The sequence below is a fragment of the Stenella coeruleoalba genome (assembly GCF_951394435.1).
Source record: "Stenella coeruleoalba genome assembly, chromosome: 2".
NCBI classification, from domain to species: domain Eukaryota; kingdom Metazoa; phylum Chordata; class Mammalia; order Artiodactyla; family Delphinidae; genus Stenella; species Stenella coeruleoalba.
Genome location: NC_137147.1, coordinates 163,621,692 through 163,640,097, shown reverse-complemented (window position 1 = coordinate 163,640,097; position 18,406 = coordinate 163,621,692). Strand labels below are relative to the sequence as shown.

Genomic DNA, 18,406 nt, shown 5'->3' with positions numbered 1-18,406 from the left:
TTAATCATTTTACTTTATTGCAGTCTTATGAAAATAAAAAATAGTAAATCTAAGTGGTGATTATTACTATTGCAAAAGTTTATAGAGTTTTAGTTGTGTTCTTATGAAAATAAAAAATCAAAAATACAAATGTAAATGATTATTACTATTGCATAAGTATTGCTTTACTTCCCAAAAGTTTTCTTTAAAAATATCGAACTCTCCAAAGTAACAACTGACATCAGAAATACAAAGATTCATGAGAGATTACTACAAGCAACTATATGCCAATAAAATGGACAACCTGGAAGAAATGGACAAATTCTTAGAAAAGCACACCTTCCAAGACTGAACCAAGAAGAAATAGAAAATATAAGCAGACCAATCACAAGCACTGAAATTGAAACTGTGATTAAAAATTTTCCAACAGGGCTTCCCTGCTGGCGCAGTGGTTGAGAGTCCACCTGCCGATGCAGGGGACACGGGAAGATCCCACGTGCCTCAGAGCAGCTAGGCCTGTGAGCCATGGCCACTAAGCCTGCGTGTCCGGAGGGTGCTCCACAACGGGAGAGGCCACAGCAGTGAGAGGCCCGTGTACTGCTAAAAAAAAAATTTTAAAAATCTTCCAACAAACAAAAGACCAGGACCAGATGGCTTCACAGGAGAATTCCATCAAACATTTACAGAAGAGCTAACACCTGTCCTTCTCAAACTCTTCCAAAATATAGCAGAGGGAGGAACACTCCCAAACTCGTTCTACAAGGCCACCATCACTGTGATACCAAAACTAGACAAAGATATAACAAAAAAAGAAAACTACAGACCAATATCACTGATGAACGTAGATGCAAAAATTCTCAAAAAAATACTAGCAAACAGAATCCAACAGCACATTAAAAGGATCATACACCATGATCAAGTGGGGTTTATCACAGGAATGCAAGGATTCTTCAATATACACCAATCAATGTGATACACCATATTAACAAACTGAAGAATAAAAACCGTATGATAATCTCAGTAGATGCAGAAAAAGCTTTTGACAAAATTCAACACCTGTTTATGATAAAAACTCTCCAGAAAGTAGGCATAGAGGGAACTTACCTCAACATAATAAAGGGCATATATGACAAACCCACAGCCAACATTGTTCTCAATGGTGAAAAACTTAAACCATTTCATCTAAAATCAGGAAAAAGACAAGGATGCCCGCTCTTACCACTGTTATTCAACATAGTTTTGGAATTTTTAGCCACAGCAATCAGAGAAGAAAAAGAAAGAAAAGGAATCCAAATCGGAAAAGAAGAATTAAAGCTGTCACTGTTTGCAGATGACATGATACTATACATAGAGAATCCTGAAGATGCTACCAGAAAACTACTAGAGCTAATCAATGAATTTGGTAAAGTAGCAGGATACAAAATTAATGTACACAAATCTCTTACATTCCTAAACACTAATGATGAAAAATCTGAAAGAGAAATTAAGAAAACACTCCCATTTACCCTTACAACAAAAAGAATAAAACACCTAGGAATAAACCTACCTAAGGAGACAAAAGACCTGTATGCAGAAAACTATAAGACACTGATGAAAGAAATTAAAGATGATACAAACAGATGGAGAGAGATACCATGTTCTTGGATTGGAATAATCAACATTGTGAAAATGACTATACTACCCAAAGCAAACTACAGATTCAATGCAATCCCTATCAAACTACCAATGGCATTTTTCACAGAACTAGAGCAAAGAATTTCACCAGTTGTATGGAAACACAATAGACCCTGAATAGCCAAAACAATCTTGAGGAAGAAAAATGGAACTGGAGGAATCAGGCTCCCTGACTTCAGACTGTACTACAAAGCTACAGTAATCAAGACAGTATGGTACTGGTACAAAAACAGAAATATAGACCTCTGGAACAGAATAGAAGGCCCAGAGATAAACCCATGCACATATGGTCACCTTATCTTTGATAAAAGAGGCAAGAATATACAATGGAGAAAAGACAGCCTCTTCAATAAGTGGTGCTGGGGAAACTGGACAGCTACATGTAAAAGAATGAAATTAGAGGAATGAAATTCCTCTAAAACTCTTAGAGGAAAACTTAGGCAGAACACTCTATGACATAAATCACAGCAAGATCTTTTTTGACCCACCTCCTACAGAAATGCAAATAAAAACAAAAATAAACAAATGGGACCCGATGAAACTTAAAAGCTTTTGCACAGCAAAGAAAACCATAAAATAGATGAAAAGACAACCCTCAGAATGGGAGAAAATATTTGCAAATGAAGCAACTGACAAAGGATTAGTCTCCAAAATATACAAGCAGCTCATGCAGCTCAATATCAAAAAAACAAATAACTCAATCCAAAAATGGGCAGAAGACCTAAATACACATTTCTCCAAAGAAGATATACAGATTGCCAACAAACACTTGAAAAGATGCTCAACATCACTAATCATTAGAGAAATGCAAATCAAAACTGCAATGAGGTATCACCTCATACTGGTCAGAATGGCCATCATCAAAAATCTACAAACAGTAAATGCTGGAGAGGGTGTGGGGAAAAGGGAACCCTCCTGCACTGTTGGTGGGAATGTAATTGATACAGCCACTATGGAGAACAATATGGAGGGTCCTTAAAAAACGAAAAGTAGAGCTACCATACAACCCAGCAAACCCACTTCTGGACATATACCCGGAGAAAACCATAATTCAAAAAGAGTCATGCACCACAATGTTCATTGCAGCACTATTTACAATAGCTAGGACATGGAAGCAATCTAAGTGTCCATTGACAGATGAATGGATAAAGAAGATGTGGCACACATATACAATAGAATATTACTCAGCCATAAAAAGAAATGAAATTGAGTTATTTGTAGTGAGGTGAATGGACCTAGAGTCTGTCATACAGAGTGAAGTAAGTCAGAAAGAGAAAAACAAATACCATGTTCTAACACATAGATATGGAATCTAAAAAAAAAAAAGGTTCTGATGAACCTAGGAGCAGGACAGGAGTAAAGACACAGACGTAGAGAATGAACTTGAGGACACAAGGAAGGGGGAAGGTTAGGCTGGGATGAAGCGAGAGAGTAGCAGTGACATATATACACTACTAAATGTAGAATAGCTAGCTAGTGGGAAGCAGCTGCATCACTTGGGAGATCAGCTCGGTGCTTTGTGACCACCTGGAGGGGTGGGATAGGGAGGGTGGGAGGGAGATGCAAGAGGGAGGGGATATGGGGATATATGTATACATATAGCTGATTCACTTTGTTATACAGCAGAAACTAATAAATCATTGTAAAGCAATTATACTCCAATAAATATGTTAAAAAAATTATTGAACTCTCCAGTTATGTTTATCCATTGTTTAATCCATTTGTTCATCAAATATAACTTGAATACCTATTATGTAGCAGATGCTTTCTACTCAGGACCCTGCATCTATCTCTCAGAACTCTTTCATCCTTAAAAACTTCATGTTGCCTCCGTGAGCACGATGAGAAATTTAAAATTTGAAGTATTAAGGCTTAGTCTCAATTGAAGCTTTTCTCCCTTCTTTCAAACAGAAGCATTTCTGAAGGTAGGAAATTGTAAAAGATAACCTTTACTTGTCCTTTTTGAACATTTATAATGGTATTAAATACTACTATTGATCATTGGAAATGCCTGATTTCACACAATCTATAAATGTAAATATTGAATAAAATGAGCCATTCCTATTCATTTGAATCCTGAATTTCCTTTGGCTTAAAGTTTCCTGAAAATCAGAGTTAGAATTACTTTTAAAAAAATTCTTGTTTTGCTTGTTATTTTAGTTCTCTTTCCCCATGCTGCTTTTATTTTATTATTTTTTAAAAATTGAAGTATAGGTGATTTACAGTATTGCTCATCATGCCTTTAAGAACTAAAAGTTATTTAAGTGCCAACCGTGTGACTAGAACTGCAGTAGACCCGTTATACAGGCCATTATTTCATTTGATGAAAGGCACCATGGACTGTATGATGCCCCACTATTTTATATATTAATATAGAAATTTTTTTAAATGTTACCAACTCACAGATATAGAGAACAAACTAGTGGTTACCAGTGGGAAGAGGAAAGGGAGGAGGGGCAAGATAGGGGTAGGGGATTAAGAGGTACAAACTATTAGGTATAAAATAAGCTACAAGGATATATTGTACAACATGGGGAATATAGCCAATATTTTATAATAACTATAAATGGAGTATATAACCTTTAAAAATTGTGAATCACTATGTTGTACCCCTATGATATATAATTTTTATTTTATTATTATTTTTTTATTTTTGGCTGCGTTGGTTCTTCGATGCTGCGCGCAGGCTTTCTCTAGTTGTGGCGAGCGGGGGTTACTCTTCCTTGCGGTGCGCGGGCTTCTCATTGTGGTGGCTTCTCTTGTTGTGGAGCACGGGCTCTAGGCGCGTGGGCTCAGTAGTTGTGGCTCGCGGGTTCTAGAGCGCAGGCTCAGTAGTTGTGGTGCATGGGCTTAGTTGCTTTGTGGCACATGGGATCTTCTGGGACCGGGGCTCGAACCTGTGTCCCCTGCATTGGCAAATGGATTCTTCACCACTGCGCCACCAGGGAAATTCCGTAATATATAATATTATACATCACCTATACTTAAATTTTAAAAAAATGGCAACTTTAGGCACAGAGACAGAGATAATTAGACCAACAGGAAAAATGAGAAAGGAACAGACAAAAAATGCTATCAATTATAGTTGTAAGACATCATGAATTATAAATTTCATTCCAATGTCAGAGATGTTAAAATGTGAGAAAATGAGCATATTAGAATCACTGAAGTACAGTGTTTTCTCTAGTCCTCAAGACATATCTTCAAGAGGTATAATATCCTTTTATTTAATTGAAATGTTGCCCTTGTAAAATAATAGTAATAATTATGATAATATTACCTAATAATTATTGAGCTGTTATCTGTGCGAGGAACTGTTCTAAACCCTTTGCATGGGTTCTCATTTAAGCATCACAGTGGTGTCCTGTGAGATAACTACTGCTTGATCCCCATTTTGTTGATGAGGAAATTGAGGCACAGAAAGGCTAAGTGACAGCTAATAAGTGACACAGTTAAAGTCAAATTCAAACCCAAGTTGAGCTGAATCTCAAGGTCATGCTCTTTCTATTCAAGCAGGTTGTTCTTTCATTAATGTGGAGAGTAAGAAGAGCTAATATATATTGTTCTTTCTCCAGAAGAAAACTAAATATTTGTTTTAAAGGGATAGGAATAGCATGCTATTAAATGTTTTCAATTACATGAACAATTATATGTTTTGAAATAGTGCACTACAATTTCCTAAAAACTCCTCTCGGTTTCGTAGGACTGCTCTCCATTTGGCCTGTGCCAGTGGCCATCCAGCAGTGGTAACTCTCCTAGTGGAGAGAAAATGCCAGCTTAACCTCTGTGACAACGAAAACAGGACAGCGCTGATGAAGGTACATATTAGCCAACCATGTCAACGTGAGATGGATTTGATTTAACTGCTTAGAATAAAAATGGATTTATCTCATTTAAATATAACGAATTGGTGAAACTTCTGGAATGTTTACTCTGAATTTCTAGAATTTACAGTCTGTGTCTTGGCATAACACTTATAGGCCATACAGTGCCAGGAAGAGGAGTGTGCAACTATTCTGCTGGAACATGGTGCCGACCCAAATGTCACGGATATCAGTGGCAACACTGCTCTCCACTATGCTGCCCTTTATCAGAATATATCACTCGCAGCAAAGCTGCTTTCACATGACGCCAACATTGAAGCAAGGAACAAGGTATAGCTCAACTATATTTACAAAATATTTGCAATACATGGTTGTTTTTTTTTGTTTTAGCTGCAGATGTTTTATCTATAATAATATGTATACTGAATACCACCCATCAGGCCCTGTTACCATGGAAACAACTCCAAAGCCAAGTCACGGGCTGGAGAAAGGTGGTGCTCACAGAAAGAGCACAATTCTGTCTCCCAGCCACCCTTCTACCCCAGAAGGGAAATCTTCCCATTAGGATATGCCTGGGAGTGGGTGGTGGGCTCAGAGCCCACACAAGACAAAGACCTGGGGGGAGTGAGATGAGGTGGGGGCTGGCTGCTTGCAGGGGCTCAGGGAATGGGTGCTGTTGGGGATGGATGGGAGGAGGAAGGAGACCCAGTACCCAGCAGGGAGAGCTGGGTGAGTGCAGGTGGCCAGGGCAGGCAGCAGGCCCTGAGCCCTCCAGGACCCCAGGTTCTAAGATTGGGGAAAGTGGGGCAGGTCGTGTTTGACACCCAGCAAGGGTGTTCACTTATGCTGGTGGCCGTTTGGTCCACCATGTACACCTTGGGGTCTTCCACGCTCAGCCTCGGGTGGCTCCTCTGCAGGGTTGTAGCTGTGCATGGGGAGCAGGTGATGGCGGAGCTGCTGTTCCTGCTTTTTCTTTGGGATACACATTACCTCCTCCTGCTGCAGCCCCGCCAGGAACTCCCTCTGCTGACATAAATGGGGTCAGTTTTACATATTTGGAAGCTCAAGCATTCCCTGAGTGAAAATATTTTGAAATAACTTAATTATCTAAGATTTCACTTTAAATCATTATATTTCTAAAGAAGCATTAGAGGGTATAGCTTTCTTTTATGTGTCTATAGCAGATATTTGTGAAAACATTGCATTTGTTAAAGGTAAGACTTTTTTTTTTCCCCCGCTCAAATTTTTTTCCTGATTAGTGTAAAACAACACAGAAATGCAAAACTTGCCTTGGAGATAGACTTTGTCCTAAAACTCAAACAAAACAAAAGCATTTTACAATAATAACAATCTTGCTGCTGTTGACAAGTTCCTATGTTATTAAAAAATGATTTATGTAAAAATGATTTCTCTCTCATTACCTAAGCCTTCAGAGGGAAAAAGGAAAAGGAGAGAGCAGTTGAAATATGCAGGCCGGGCTTCCCTGGTGGTGCAGTGGTTAAGAATCTGCCTGCCAATGCAGGAGACATGGGTTCGAGCCCTGGTCCAGGAAGATCCCACATGCCGTGGAGCAACTAAGCCCGTGAGCCACAACTACTGAGCCTGTGCTCTAGAGCCCACGAGCCACAACTACTGAGCCCGCGCCCCTAGAGCCTGTGCTCCCCAACAAGAGAAGCCACTGCAATGAAAAGTCTGCACACCGCAAGGAAGAGTAGCCCCCGCTCACCACGACTAGAGAAAGCCCACGCACAGCAACGAAGACCCAACGCAGTCAAAAATAAATAAATAAATAAATTAATTAATTAAAAAAAAAGAAATATGCAGGCCAATTTGGAAATTTGGCAGTTAGGAAGTGCCAAGAAGAGGTTTTTTGGGGTTTTTTTTCCCTTCAGTTTATGTATTTAGGCAAAGTTCTTTTCAGGTTTTGGGGATAATAATTTTTATTTTGGGAAAGAGCCTAAGTGAATTGTAACCTTGCCTAGAGATCAATTTTAGGAGGACTCAGAGGAAATCAGATTGGCAGTGAACGTGTGGCGATTAAATGGGAAATAAGGGAGAAGAACAAATAATTAACTGACATATTATCCTGTTTTGGCAGAAACAGCCACTTAGATAAGAGTCTAGACTCTGCTCTCAAATCTAGAATGTCTTGATGGGAAGTAAAGTGTTTATAAGTAATGAGATCAAGTTGCATTTTGAGTTTACTCGTCCCTGTTCTACCTATTTACCCAGAAAAATTAAATATAGTTTTGGTGACTCTTATCTCTTACACTTTTCTTTTTTTTTTTTTCAAATCCTCAATTGAGAAAAGGAATTGGCCATGTGGGTAGGAGATGAGACTGACATGGTTGCTACACTAATTCTCAGCTAGAATTCTTCTCGTGAACCACGGTCGCCTGGGAGAACTTATAAAAAATTTACAAGCCTAGGCTCTCCCCTGAAGATTTAGACTGAATAAATCTAGGAAGGCCCAGACATGTGTGTTTGGAAATATTTCCTCGAGATTCTGATACAGCCCTTGGTTAAGAACAATGGAATGGATGAGTGTGATTTATAAATTCACAGATCTCAAAAATAAGAAATCTCTAGAAGAGTTGGAGTTTGATAGATGCTACTTCCATCAACTCCCTCCTTTCCAACAATATTAGCCTGACTTTTATCTTTCTCTGCCTCTGTGATTGAGAAGGTAAAAGGATATTATTGGCAATATCTATTGGCTTGAAGAATAACTCCTTTTTCCTTCCAACCACTAGTCATTCACTGGCACTCAGAGAGTCTTTAGAAATTTGCTTATGGTGAGTCATTTAATAAGTAGAGTATGAGCCTTTGCGATTTTTGCACCTTTTGTTATCATCCAGGTCGTTAGGTCAGCAGATGTTTATCACAAACAGGGTTTTCCTGACTGCAGTAACAGTAAAGCATGAGCCTTCTTTTGGTGAAAGCTGCATGACAGACTCTTGCAGTGTGTCTGTTAGGTTCACTGGGCCCTGGCATAAGCAAGATGATAGTTTTAAACAACAAAACCCATGAAGTTAGTAACAGTACAGATAGGAATTGTTTTAATAATTTAGTTTCAGCAGTCTTATGAACTAATTATCCATTTGGTTAACATCAGGGAGAATTATAGAAATAGATTGTAGGTTTTTTTTTTTTTTTTTTTTTTTTTGCGGTACGCGGGCCTCTCACTGTTGTGGCCTCTCCTGTTGCGGAGCACAAGCTCCGGACGCGCAGGCTCAGTGGCCATGGCTCACGGGCCCAGCCGCTCCACAGCATGTGGGATCTTCCCGGACCGGGGCACGAACCCGTGTCCCCTGCATCGGCAGGTGAACTCTCAACCACTGCGCCACCAGGGAAGCCCATAGATTGTAGTTTTAACAGGCATTGGAAACATTCTTGAAGTGGGTATTATGAATCTTAATAGCAATTTTTATTACATGTTGGGACCCACTTTTGTTTTGTAAAACACATGATACTAAAGAAAGGAAAGGTTTTACATGCAAATATTTGCTTTATATCCACCCGTTTGGAAACACTCACAGCAAACATAAAAACTCAAGTGGGCTATAGACTAAACGTGGCCCCTGGATGTGTTTAGCTTTTCTCCACAAATTGAGTCAGCATTTAAAATTTAGGAGACTCATGCAGAAATCTGCATTTCAGGCTTCTCTTAAGGAATCCAATCTGGTCCCCCTTGAGCCCACACTACTGTTTGGTCTGCTGTGCAAAATGTGCCCCTTCTGTATGGTGCGCGTTCTCCGGTTTGCTGGCCTCACCTGGGTTCTTCACTTACTTGGGTCACCTACGTTGCCTCCATAAGCATCTGTGTTTCCAGTTCCTGTATTACAGTTTATTTTGATAAATATTTCTAGATTTTAAAACAGTCATTAATTTATAATCTATTTCATATTTTAAAAGAATCTCTTAAGAATGGGATTGAAATTTTCAAGTTAGAATTTATAAGTTTTTTTTAAAAAAACTCTTTTTCTTTACATGTTCATGTGAAGAATCATATTCCCATTGGAATGTCTGTAAACCTTATGAGGTTAATTGGTTATCGTTGGATAGGTTATGCATGTTGCAGACAATATTATATCTTTCTCCTCAGCATTGTTCCTAAAATATGCAGTTGATTTAATAGTTAAATGATTATCTCTGGAGGAGTGTTTAGAGTGTATAGACTAGTATAGAGCAATAAAATAACTCCAGTATACCTGATAAATACTGTGATAGAAGCAAAGATCCTTGGAACCGGTAAATGTTGGAAGTGAGTTTTAGAGAATGACTTTGCAGTTAATCATGTAAAGAAGTGAGGAGCATTTTAAAGAGAAGGAAGAAAAGCACAGCGTGGGTGAGAAGGAAGGGGCTCCTTTTTATTTACTTTCTATATTAGATGTTTAAGTTCAGAGAATCTATTATAAGTTTTAAAATTCAGTTTAGAAATATGTAACTTTGTACCTTCTGTATAAAGTGTTTCTGCTGTCTTACAGGAGGACCTCACACCACTTTTACTTGCTGTAAGTGAAAACAATCAGCACATGGTGGAATTTTTAGTAAAGAAAGAAGCAAATATACATGTAGTTGATAAGATGAAAAGGTACAGTAGTTCTTTTTCTTTTTAAAAACCTTAGTGCTGTTCTAGAGTGGTGACAGATTAAATTAGTAAGAAGAGGATTAATGTATAATCAACACATCATCAGGTCGAAAAGCAATTACTCTGACTGTGTATCATGAAAAATAATATATAGCAGGATTCATATTCCTTTATAATATTGACTGATGTCATTTGCAACCTGATTTTTTTCTTTTTTTGGTCACACGATCTTATAGTAGCTAAGGGATTTCGTATTAGTTTTATTAGGTTTATAAAATATGGATTCTACTTTTTAATTTACCTTATGACACAGTATTGAATTTCTTAATTCTTTTAGAATAATTTTTTAACCTCTACTTTGTATATATTTTTCCTTAAAAGATGCATGTCTTTGGGATGACTCTTTGCTTTAAATTACTTTCTTTGAAGAGTACTGATATTATTAGGTTATCACTAAGTGATTGTTAATCACTATTACCAGATACTTTGGGCTCATCAGTTTTTATCCTTTCTCATTTGTAGTACTTTGTTTTTTTTTGGGGGGGGGGTACGCGGGCCTCTCACTGTTGTGGCCTCTCCCGCTGCGGGGCACAGGCTCCAGACGCGCAGGCCCAGCGGCCACGGCTCATGGGCCCAGCCGCTCCGCGGCATGTGGGATCTTCCCAGACCGGGGCATGAACCCGTGTCCCCTGCATCGGCAGGCGGACTCTCAACCACTGCGCCACCAGGGAAGCCCCATTTCTAGTACATTTTGATGTTCTTATTTTTAATTGGTGAAGGTGGAAGGAAGAAAGATAGCTTTAATTGGATAAACATTTCCTTCAATGAAGACAAGTCATAGATGGGTGATAAGGAGGAAAGTGATGGGCTTTAGATTCAGACTGGGTTTAATTCCTGGTTTTCCTATTTACTAGGTGTATGACCCTGGGAACGTTACTTATTATCAGCAAATATGTTTCCTGATATGAAAAGGAGGATAGTAGTATATCCTTCAAGGGTGGTTGTGTGGAAGAAAGATTACATATATAGTATTTCATTTAGTGCCTAGCACATGCTTATCAGCAACATTAACTGCAACCATGACTATTTTTATTTCATTATTATTAATATTATTGTTTTAAGCCCGCACATAGCTTTTCCTTAACCTGACCTCTAGCTGATTTTGAAGTATAATACAACAGACTAAGGAAGAAATGGGGAATTCTTCCTTTATATACTCACCTGCTTCAGATAAGTGACCTCAGCATAGTTTCTTGTCCATCAAGGACTTTAAATTAGCAATTTCTTCTACATGCCATCCGAGTGGGACAGGAGGCTTCTTTTTTGTCCCTTCATTTTAGCCTTGGAGGCAATTTACAAAGATGAACCCTTGAATATGTAAATGGTCAGTTCTACATGGATGGGCAAGATATTAACTTGGTAAAGTATATCAAATTAGCTGTTAAAGTAAGTTAGCTAAAGTTCCTAAGGGTGAAGTTATCTCTCTGTTATTTTAGAACAGCTCTCATACTTGCTGTAAACTATGAATCAACAAATATAGTCAGGCTTCTTCTTCAGCAAGGTATTGATGTCTTTTCTCAAGATATCTATGGATGGACCGCAGAAGAATATGCTCTTATTAGTGGTTTTAATATGTAAGTGTTTACATTAAAATGCCAGTTATCACTAAACTGTGGTTAAAAATAATTTAACTGTTACTTGTTATGTGACAGGTGAGAGTTCTCGTTTGGTGCAGGCAGCTTGGGAATGGTGGTGAGATGTTCCCCATCATCAGCTGGAAACCAGCGGAAAGGCCAGACTAGTTAGATGTAGCAGTGGGCACAGGGTTCTTTATCTCAGGACTTTAAGACTTTATATCCTTAAAGATCCTAACATTATCCATTTCATTCCAAGTGTAACCCCTATGCATGGGGTACAAGTAGTGTCACAGCTCTGATTTTTCTAACTTGTTATTTGGGTCTTGAAGTGTTTAGTTCAGCAGACTATCCTATATTTTCTCTTGGGGACTTACTTCTATACTCTCCCTCTTAAATTTTGCAAGAACCTAAGGGATTCCCTAAGATCAAAGAGACAGTCTTCTTCCACAAGTCATTTGGAGGGGGAAAAAAGGGCATTCTCATCATTCTGTTGATTGCATTGATTCTATTGCTGCAGTGTTGCTACTAAAACTGGTCTTAGCAGGGTCTCCTTGGCAGCTGGATCTGGAGTCTGGATGTTGCTCTATAAAGACCTTTAATAACTTTAAAAGAAAAAAGAAACTGGTCCTGCAGTCGGGTCACGATTGACCTTTGCTCCCAGGATGCCCTCGCTGATCCAGATTCCTCAGTCTTCATGGCGATGCACACTTAGACTTCAAAGTGACAACTTTTTTAGTTCTCATACATATGCCTGTAGCTCAGCCACTGTTCCAAAACACCAGCACCCAGTTCTGGCACCTGGGCCTTCTAGCTTTAGCCACACACACCCTCCCCGACACACTCAAAAACCTTATGTAGAGCCCACGTCTTAGCCCAGATCTTCACGATGAGTTACCCTTTGAGGCTCTTGTCTTTTCTGCTAGCAGATGTCAATGGGAACTGTTTTAGGCTTTCTGAGAGGTTCAAATGCTCCTGCCGGGAGAGAGCTGACTTTCCTTTTTCCTTTGTTACCAGACCTGGACCTCAAGGCTGCTTTCTATCCTGTGGGGCACTTTTTCTTAGGTTGTGGAAGGTCCCATATCCTCCTCCTCAGAGTAGTGGGTGCCAGCTTGCCTGAGACTCCGTAACTGAGGTTGGCCCCTCAAGTGATCTGTTTTCCATGATAATGAAGATCTTCTAAATGATTTACATCTGCCTCAACCTTCAAAGTATTTTCAGATTCTGCCTCATAAGGAACCCATTCACCAGAAATCCCTGAATCTCAAGTAGGTTAGTTGGCATTAGGAGAGGTAAGCCCTGTCCAGGACTTGTCAGCATCCATTGTAAAAGTAGGGTTATGTCTTCCAAGTGAATTGGAGATGAACATGGAGCTTAAGCATCATTCTAAGAAAGATCTGTTGGTTCAGAGTTTGAGTAGGTAGAGAAGGAGTAGTAGTGGTCCAAGCCAGGTCTGACCTTTGATTAGTTTTCTACTCTTGGTGCGATTAGCTGCGATAATGGGGGACAGTTATGTTATCTAATTTAATGAGGTCATATATTTATAAATACATTCAGTTACAAATTATAGAATAGCTGAGAGTCCTTGAATTACAAACCACAAAGAAAGGACAGCTAATCACCCTGATTACTGACATTTTTCCTGAAAACTGCAACATTAGAATGTTAAACCTATGAAAAGACACACACATTGGGTTTTTAATATGATTTTTTAAAGTTAATTTATATATTATTTATTTTTGGTTGCATTGGGTCTTTGTTGCTGTGCACGGGCTTCCTCTGGTTGTGGTGAGCGAGGGCTACTCTTTGTTGCAGTGTGCGGACTTCTCATTGCGGTGGCTTCTCTTGTTGTGGAGTTCGGGCTCTAGGCGTGTGGGCTTCAGTAGTTGCGGCGCATGGGCCCAGTAGTGGCTCGTGGGCTCTAGAGCTCTGGGTCAGTAGTTGTGGCGCACGGGCTTAGTTGCTCCGTGGCATGTGGGATCTTCCCGGACCAGGGCTCGAACCCGTGTCCCCTGCAATGGCAGGCGGATTCTTAACCACTGCACCACCAGGAAGGTCCCACAATTGAAGTTTTGATAATAGCTCTGACATTGTCTGAAGTGATCTAAGAATTTAATATATTTGGTAATTGTTTTTCATATTAGTATTAAAATAGTAATATTATTTATCACATTTTTAATACATAGCAATCGCCAACTGATTTCTGAATATAAAGAAGAAAAGAGACCTAAAACTCCTTCTCAAAATAGCAACCCAGGTAAGACGTCTGATAGTGAATCACTCTTGGTGACCCTACCATAGATAAAGTAAGAGTGAGGAAGTTTTAATAATGAAAAAGCAATGAAAAAAACCAGTGTGTAAACTGCATGTATATTTTTATTTTTTTAATTAATTTCTTAATAGTCTAGTATTCAGAATTGTTTAAGAAGTTAATTGTAGGTAATTTAAAATCAGAGACAGTATTGTCTGAAAAGAAATCCACATATTTAATCATGGCACCAATAATCCCATATTATATCTTTGTGTAAATAAGAAAAAAGATTTTTCGGTTAGTATGTTGTATGTTTCCTCTATGATCACGTGAATATTAGTTATTGTATAGTGATTAGCATCACTAAAAAAGTTACCAACTTTAAGCCTGGGAACTCAACAGTACCTTCCTGGTACTTTAAACAGATGGCAAACAAGAAGAACTGCAAAGCTGAGCCAGTGTGCAGCGTACCAAGAAGAGATTATTTTTGAAAGATACCTACTGATAGTACAGAAGTCAGAAAAGCAATGCCTGGTAGAGAAGCACTGGTTATTTTCCATATTATTGTATCAGCGAGGTCTCACTATTACCAACTTCATTCCTCACAAGTCCAAACAGAGTGAGATAGGCTGACTTCATCAGAACCAGATGTTTCTTCTGTGTGTTGGATAATTGTCATGACACTATAATTTTGTTAGAACGAGATGCTCTGTTGCCATTAGTTAAAGGATTATCATAATATTCAAATAGCCCAACTGGAGACTCAGCAAATTCTAATAAAAGCACAAAAATACTTCACATTAAGAAAAACACTATTGTGTTCCCTAGATGTGGCACCTAGCGCGTTGTACAATCTGTATGAGGACACCTCTAACATAGTAGACCTCTGTCCATCAAAGAACTTCTGTAGGTTGGTTTTACACGTTAGAGGAGATACAGAGATGAAATAGAGCTTTGGTCTTCAAGGTGCTCATAATAGAGTTGTCCCTGGTTAATTTCTGTATTTTTTTAAATGGAATTTTCAAAGAACACATTTATTTATTTGTCCACAAATTAACTATCAAGTATCTTTTAGGTACTAGGCACTATTCTGATGTCACAGGATGCAAACATGTAAAAAACACAGTCCTTGGGCTTCCCTGGTGGCGCAGTGGTTGAGAGTCCACCTGCCGATGCAGGGGACACGGGTTCGTGACCCGGTCCGGGAGGATCTCACATGCTGCGGAGCGGCTGGGCCCGTGAGCCATGACCTCTGAGGCTGCGCGTCCGGAGCCTGTGCTCCACAACGGGAGAGGCCACAACAGTGAGAGGCCCACGTACCACAAAAAAAAATAAAACGAAACAAAACAACAACAACAAAAACACAGCCCTTGCCCTCCAGGAGCTTGTTATTATAATGATCATTTTCATTATTTAGTATACTTTATTCTGTGCTTACTATGTCCCAGAGCCCACTAGGAGTTTATAAATTGTCTTTATGTATTTTTTTAAATTGGTGTTTCATATGTGCCAGATATTTTAAGTCCATGGTGAGGGATTCGAGTTTTCAAAAGTGCATGGACCTTAAGGTAAGCGTGCAGAATGAGAAGTTTGCCAGGTAAAGAGGCAGAAGGACAGCGTTTGGCTGGAGGAACAGCTATCAAGATCACATGTTTTGCAGAAAGAACAGCAGTGCACAGGCTAAGATGTACGAGTGGACTTGGCAGGATTTATGAGCAGTTCAGTTTTGCTGGTGCAGAAAGGGTGCTGTGGGGATGGTTGGTAAAGAACACTTGAGGAGGGGCTGGAGAAAAGTAGGGCAGGCACTGAGCTCCATAGCGGGACAAAGGGAAGGTCTCCTGGGGACAATCTGAGTCACATACTGCAGGGATCCTCCTCTAGGAATTTGAGTACCAGCCAATAACGAAAAGATGTCAGTGGAATTATAAAGCCCTTAACTGAGGACTGAGGGTCTTGAGATGGAGGGAAGTAGCATTATTCCACATAGATCAGTTTCTTTTTTTTTTTTTTAATATTTATTTTTTTTGGCTGCGTCAGGTCTTAGTTGTGGTGTGCAGGCCCCTTGTTGCAGCGTGTGGCCTTTTCTCTAGTTGTGGCGCGTGGTAGATCAGTTCCTATATTTGTTCATCTGAGTGTGCTAAATAAAACTCTCATTCAGAATAAAAACTAAAAAGGAAAAACAAAAAAAAGAAAAGTAGGAGAGAATGGTGGTGATGTTGCAAAAATTTTTTTAAATGAAAAATTCAAGGAGGGAGTATCAATTATATCAAGTAAAATTACTGAAAAGAAAGTTGGATTTAACTCTTAAAAGTTCTTTGGTGGTAACCTTTTCATAAGGACAATTTAAGAGTCATAACATCTACTTTTTACATGAGTGGTACTTCTGATGTCCAAATATGGAAAAATTATCACATCTACCAAGGTCCTACCTAAGTTTTTCATAACAGCCGCAGCTGCCCACCCAGGGTCAGCGAAAACAGTCTGGCCTGGTGAGTACGCTTGCCCGCGTCTTCCCAGAGTTGTCAAAACCTGTTAGTGGGACTTCCCTGGTGGTCTAGTGGTTAAGACTCCTTGCTTCCACTGCAGAGGGCATGGGTTTGATCCCTGGGGAACTAAGATCCTGCATGCCACTCGGTGTGGCCACAAAAACAAAAACAAAACAAAAAACCTGAGAGTCAACTGTGAGGAATTAAACGCTGCTTAGTTGGAGAAAATTAACTGATCTTTTCATTTTCTTTATAGGAACTTGCATACTTTAGAACATATTATCAATCATCAGAATTCTTTGGTTTTTTTCTGGTTGAAATAGGATTGTTGCTTGTTTCAATTAGTTTCTGACGTCACTGTTTCATCTATCCCTTTTATGCCTTTATTCAAATGGATATAGAAATACAGGAATCTCCAAGGCAAATATCAAGAAAAACAAATTTGAGGAAGGTTATTCTGTGAAATAACCTGACTGTAATCACATATAACACATCAACCCAAATAATACAGACTTCATGTAAACAGTGCAACTGTTTGAGAGGTTCCCCAAACCACACCAGGTTTGGCTCTTCCATAGAACTCCCAGGACTCAGCATGTGGTTGTACTCATGCTTGTGATTTATTACAGTGAAAGAATACCAAGCAAAATTAGCAAAGGGAAAAGGCGCACGGTGCAAAGTCTGCAGGACACCAGGCGCAAGCTTGCAGGTGTTCTCTCCCCGTGGAGTTACTGCATGTACTTCATTCCACCAGCATCAGATTATGACAACACATGTGAAATGTTGTCCAGCAGTACCAGAGTCTCTCCCTCCCTCCTTCCCTCCCTCCCTTTTTTTGTTCATCAGCTTAAGATATGATGACATATGCCTTACAAGCTGAAGAAGCATGATTTCTATAATCATTTGCCACATAATGGGAAGGGTTGAGAAAAATGACATCCCTCACGACTACACAGCACTAACTGTTTGGACCGTGCTGCTCTATGTGGTGGGTCCAGATAGACTCTTGAGCAATGGAAGGACACAGTCTCAAGAGATTATACTTTTAAAATGTATATATATTTAACACTTAAAAAAAATTCAACTTCTCCATCCTTACCATCCAGTTGACCCCATTTGCCCTTCCCTGCCTCCCTTTCAGGAGATTATCCTTTATAAAACTGGAATTACAAAGTCTTTCATGCTTATCTTGCAATTGGAAATAGGGCCAGAAAGAGTTTGTTTCCTGTGTTTTGCCGTGCTCTAAAGTACAGTGCCTGTAGACCAGGCTTCCTTGTGACAGGGTGTTTTTACCCTGAACTGAAGAGCCGGAGAAGTTGTGTTACGTGATGGCAAAATACATATATTCTCTATGCACTGCTCTGAGTGATGGAAGTCCAGAAATATCATGCTATTTAAGTTTGCTATTGTCAGTTTATGGTATTGATCCTACTAATGATATCATTTTCTGTCAGTCTCACAGTTTGGTTAGGATTATGGTCATTGTAAACAGCATTTCACTTTTAGGTATCAAATTTTGATAAGTACTGTTCCTTTTTTTTTTTTTTTTTGCATTTGATAAATGTAAAGGTGGGGAAATGGCTCTCATGCATAATTGCCTAGCAGTGGTATAATCAGCATTCACTCTAGTATACTCTCCAGGTGTGGTTCCAAAGGAATACTTTTTTTTTTTAAATTAATTAATTAATTATTTTTATTTTTGGCTGCGTTGAGTCTTCGTTGCTGCACGCAGGCTTTCTCTAGTTGCGGGAGTGGGAGCTAACCTTTGTTGCATCACGCGGGCTTCTCGTTGTGGTGGCTTCTGTTGCAGAGCACAGGCTCTAGGCATGCAGGCTTCAGTAGTTGCAGCACGCGGGCTCAGTAGTTGTGGCTCGCGGGCTCTAGAGCACAGGCTCAGTAGTGTGGCGCATGCGCTTAGTTGCTCCACAGCATGTGGGATCTTCCCGGACCTGGGCTCGAACCCGTGT

The 18,406-nt window shown here is 39.4% G+C and overlaps 1 protein-coding gene across 1 annotated transcript in view; it reads left to right on the top strand.

The window, feature by feature from the left end:
- Positions 1 to 18,406, top strand: part of ANKRD26 (ankyrin repeat domain containing 26) — a 92,343-nt gene that overhangs the window by 3,379 nt on the left and 70,558 nt on the right. The window contains exons 2-5 of the mRNA XM_079914893.1: positions 5,357 to 5,471; positions 5,634 to 5,807; positions 9,965 to 10,071; positions 13,889 to 13,959. Coding sequence (XP_079771019.1) covers positions 5,357 to 5,471; positions 5,634 to 5,807; positions 9,965 to 10,071; positions 13,889 to 13,959 — 467 coding nt within the window. The remainder of the gene's footprint in view (positions 1 to 5,356; positions 5,472 to 5,633; positions 5,808 to 9,964; positions 10,072 to 13,888; positions 13,960 to 18,406) is intronic.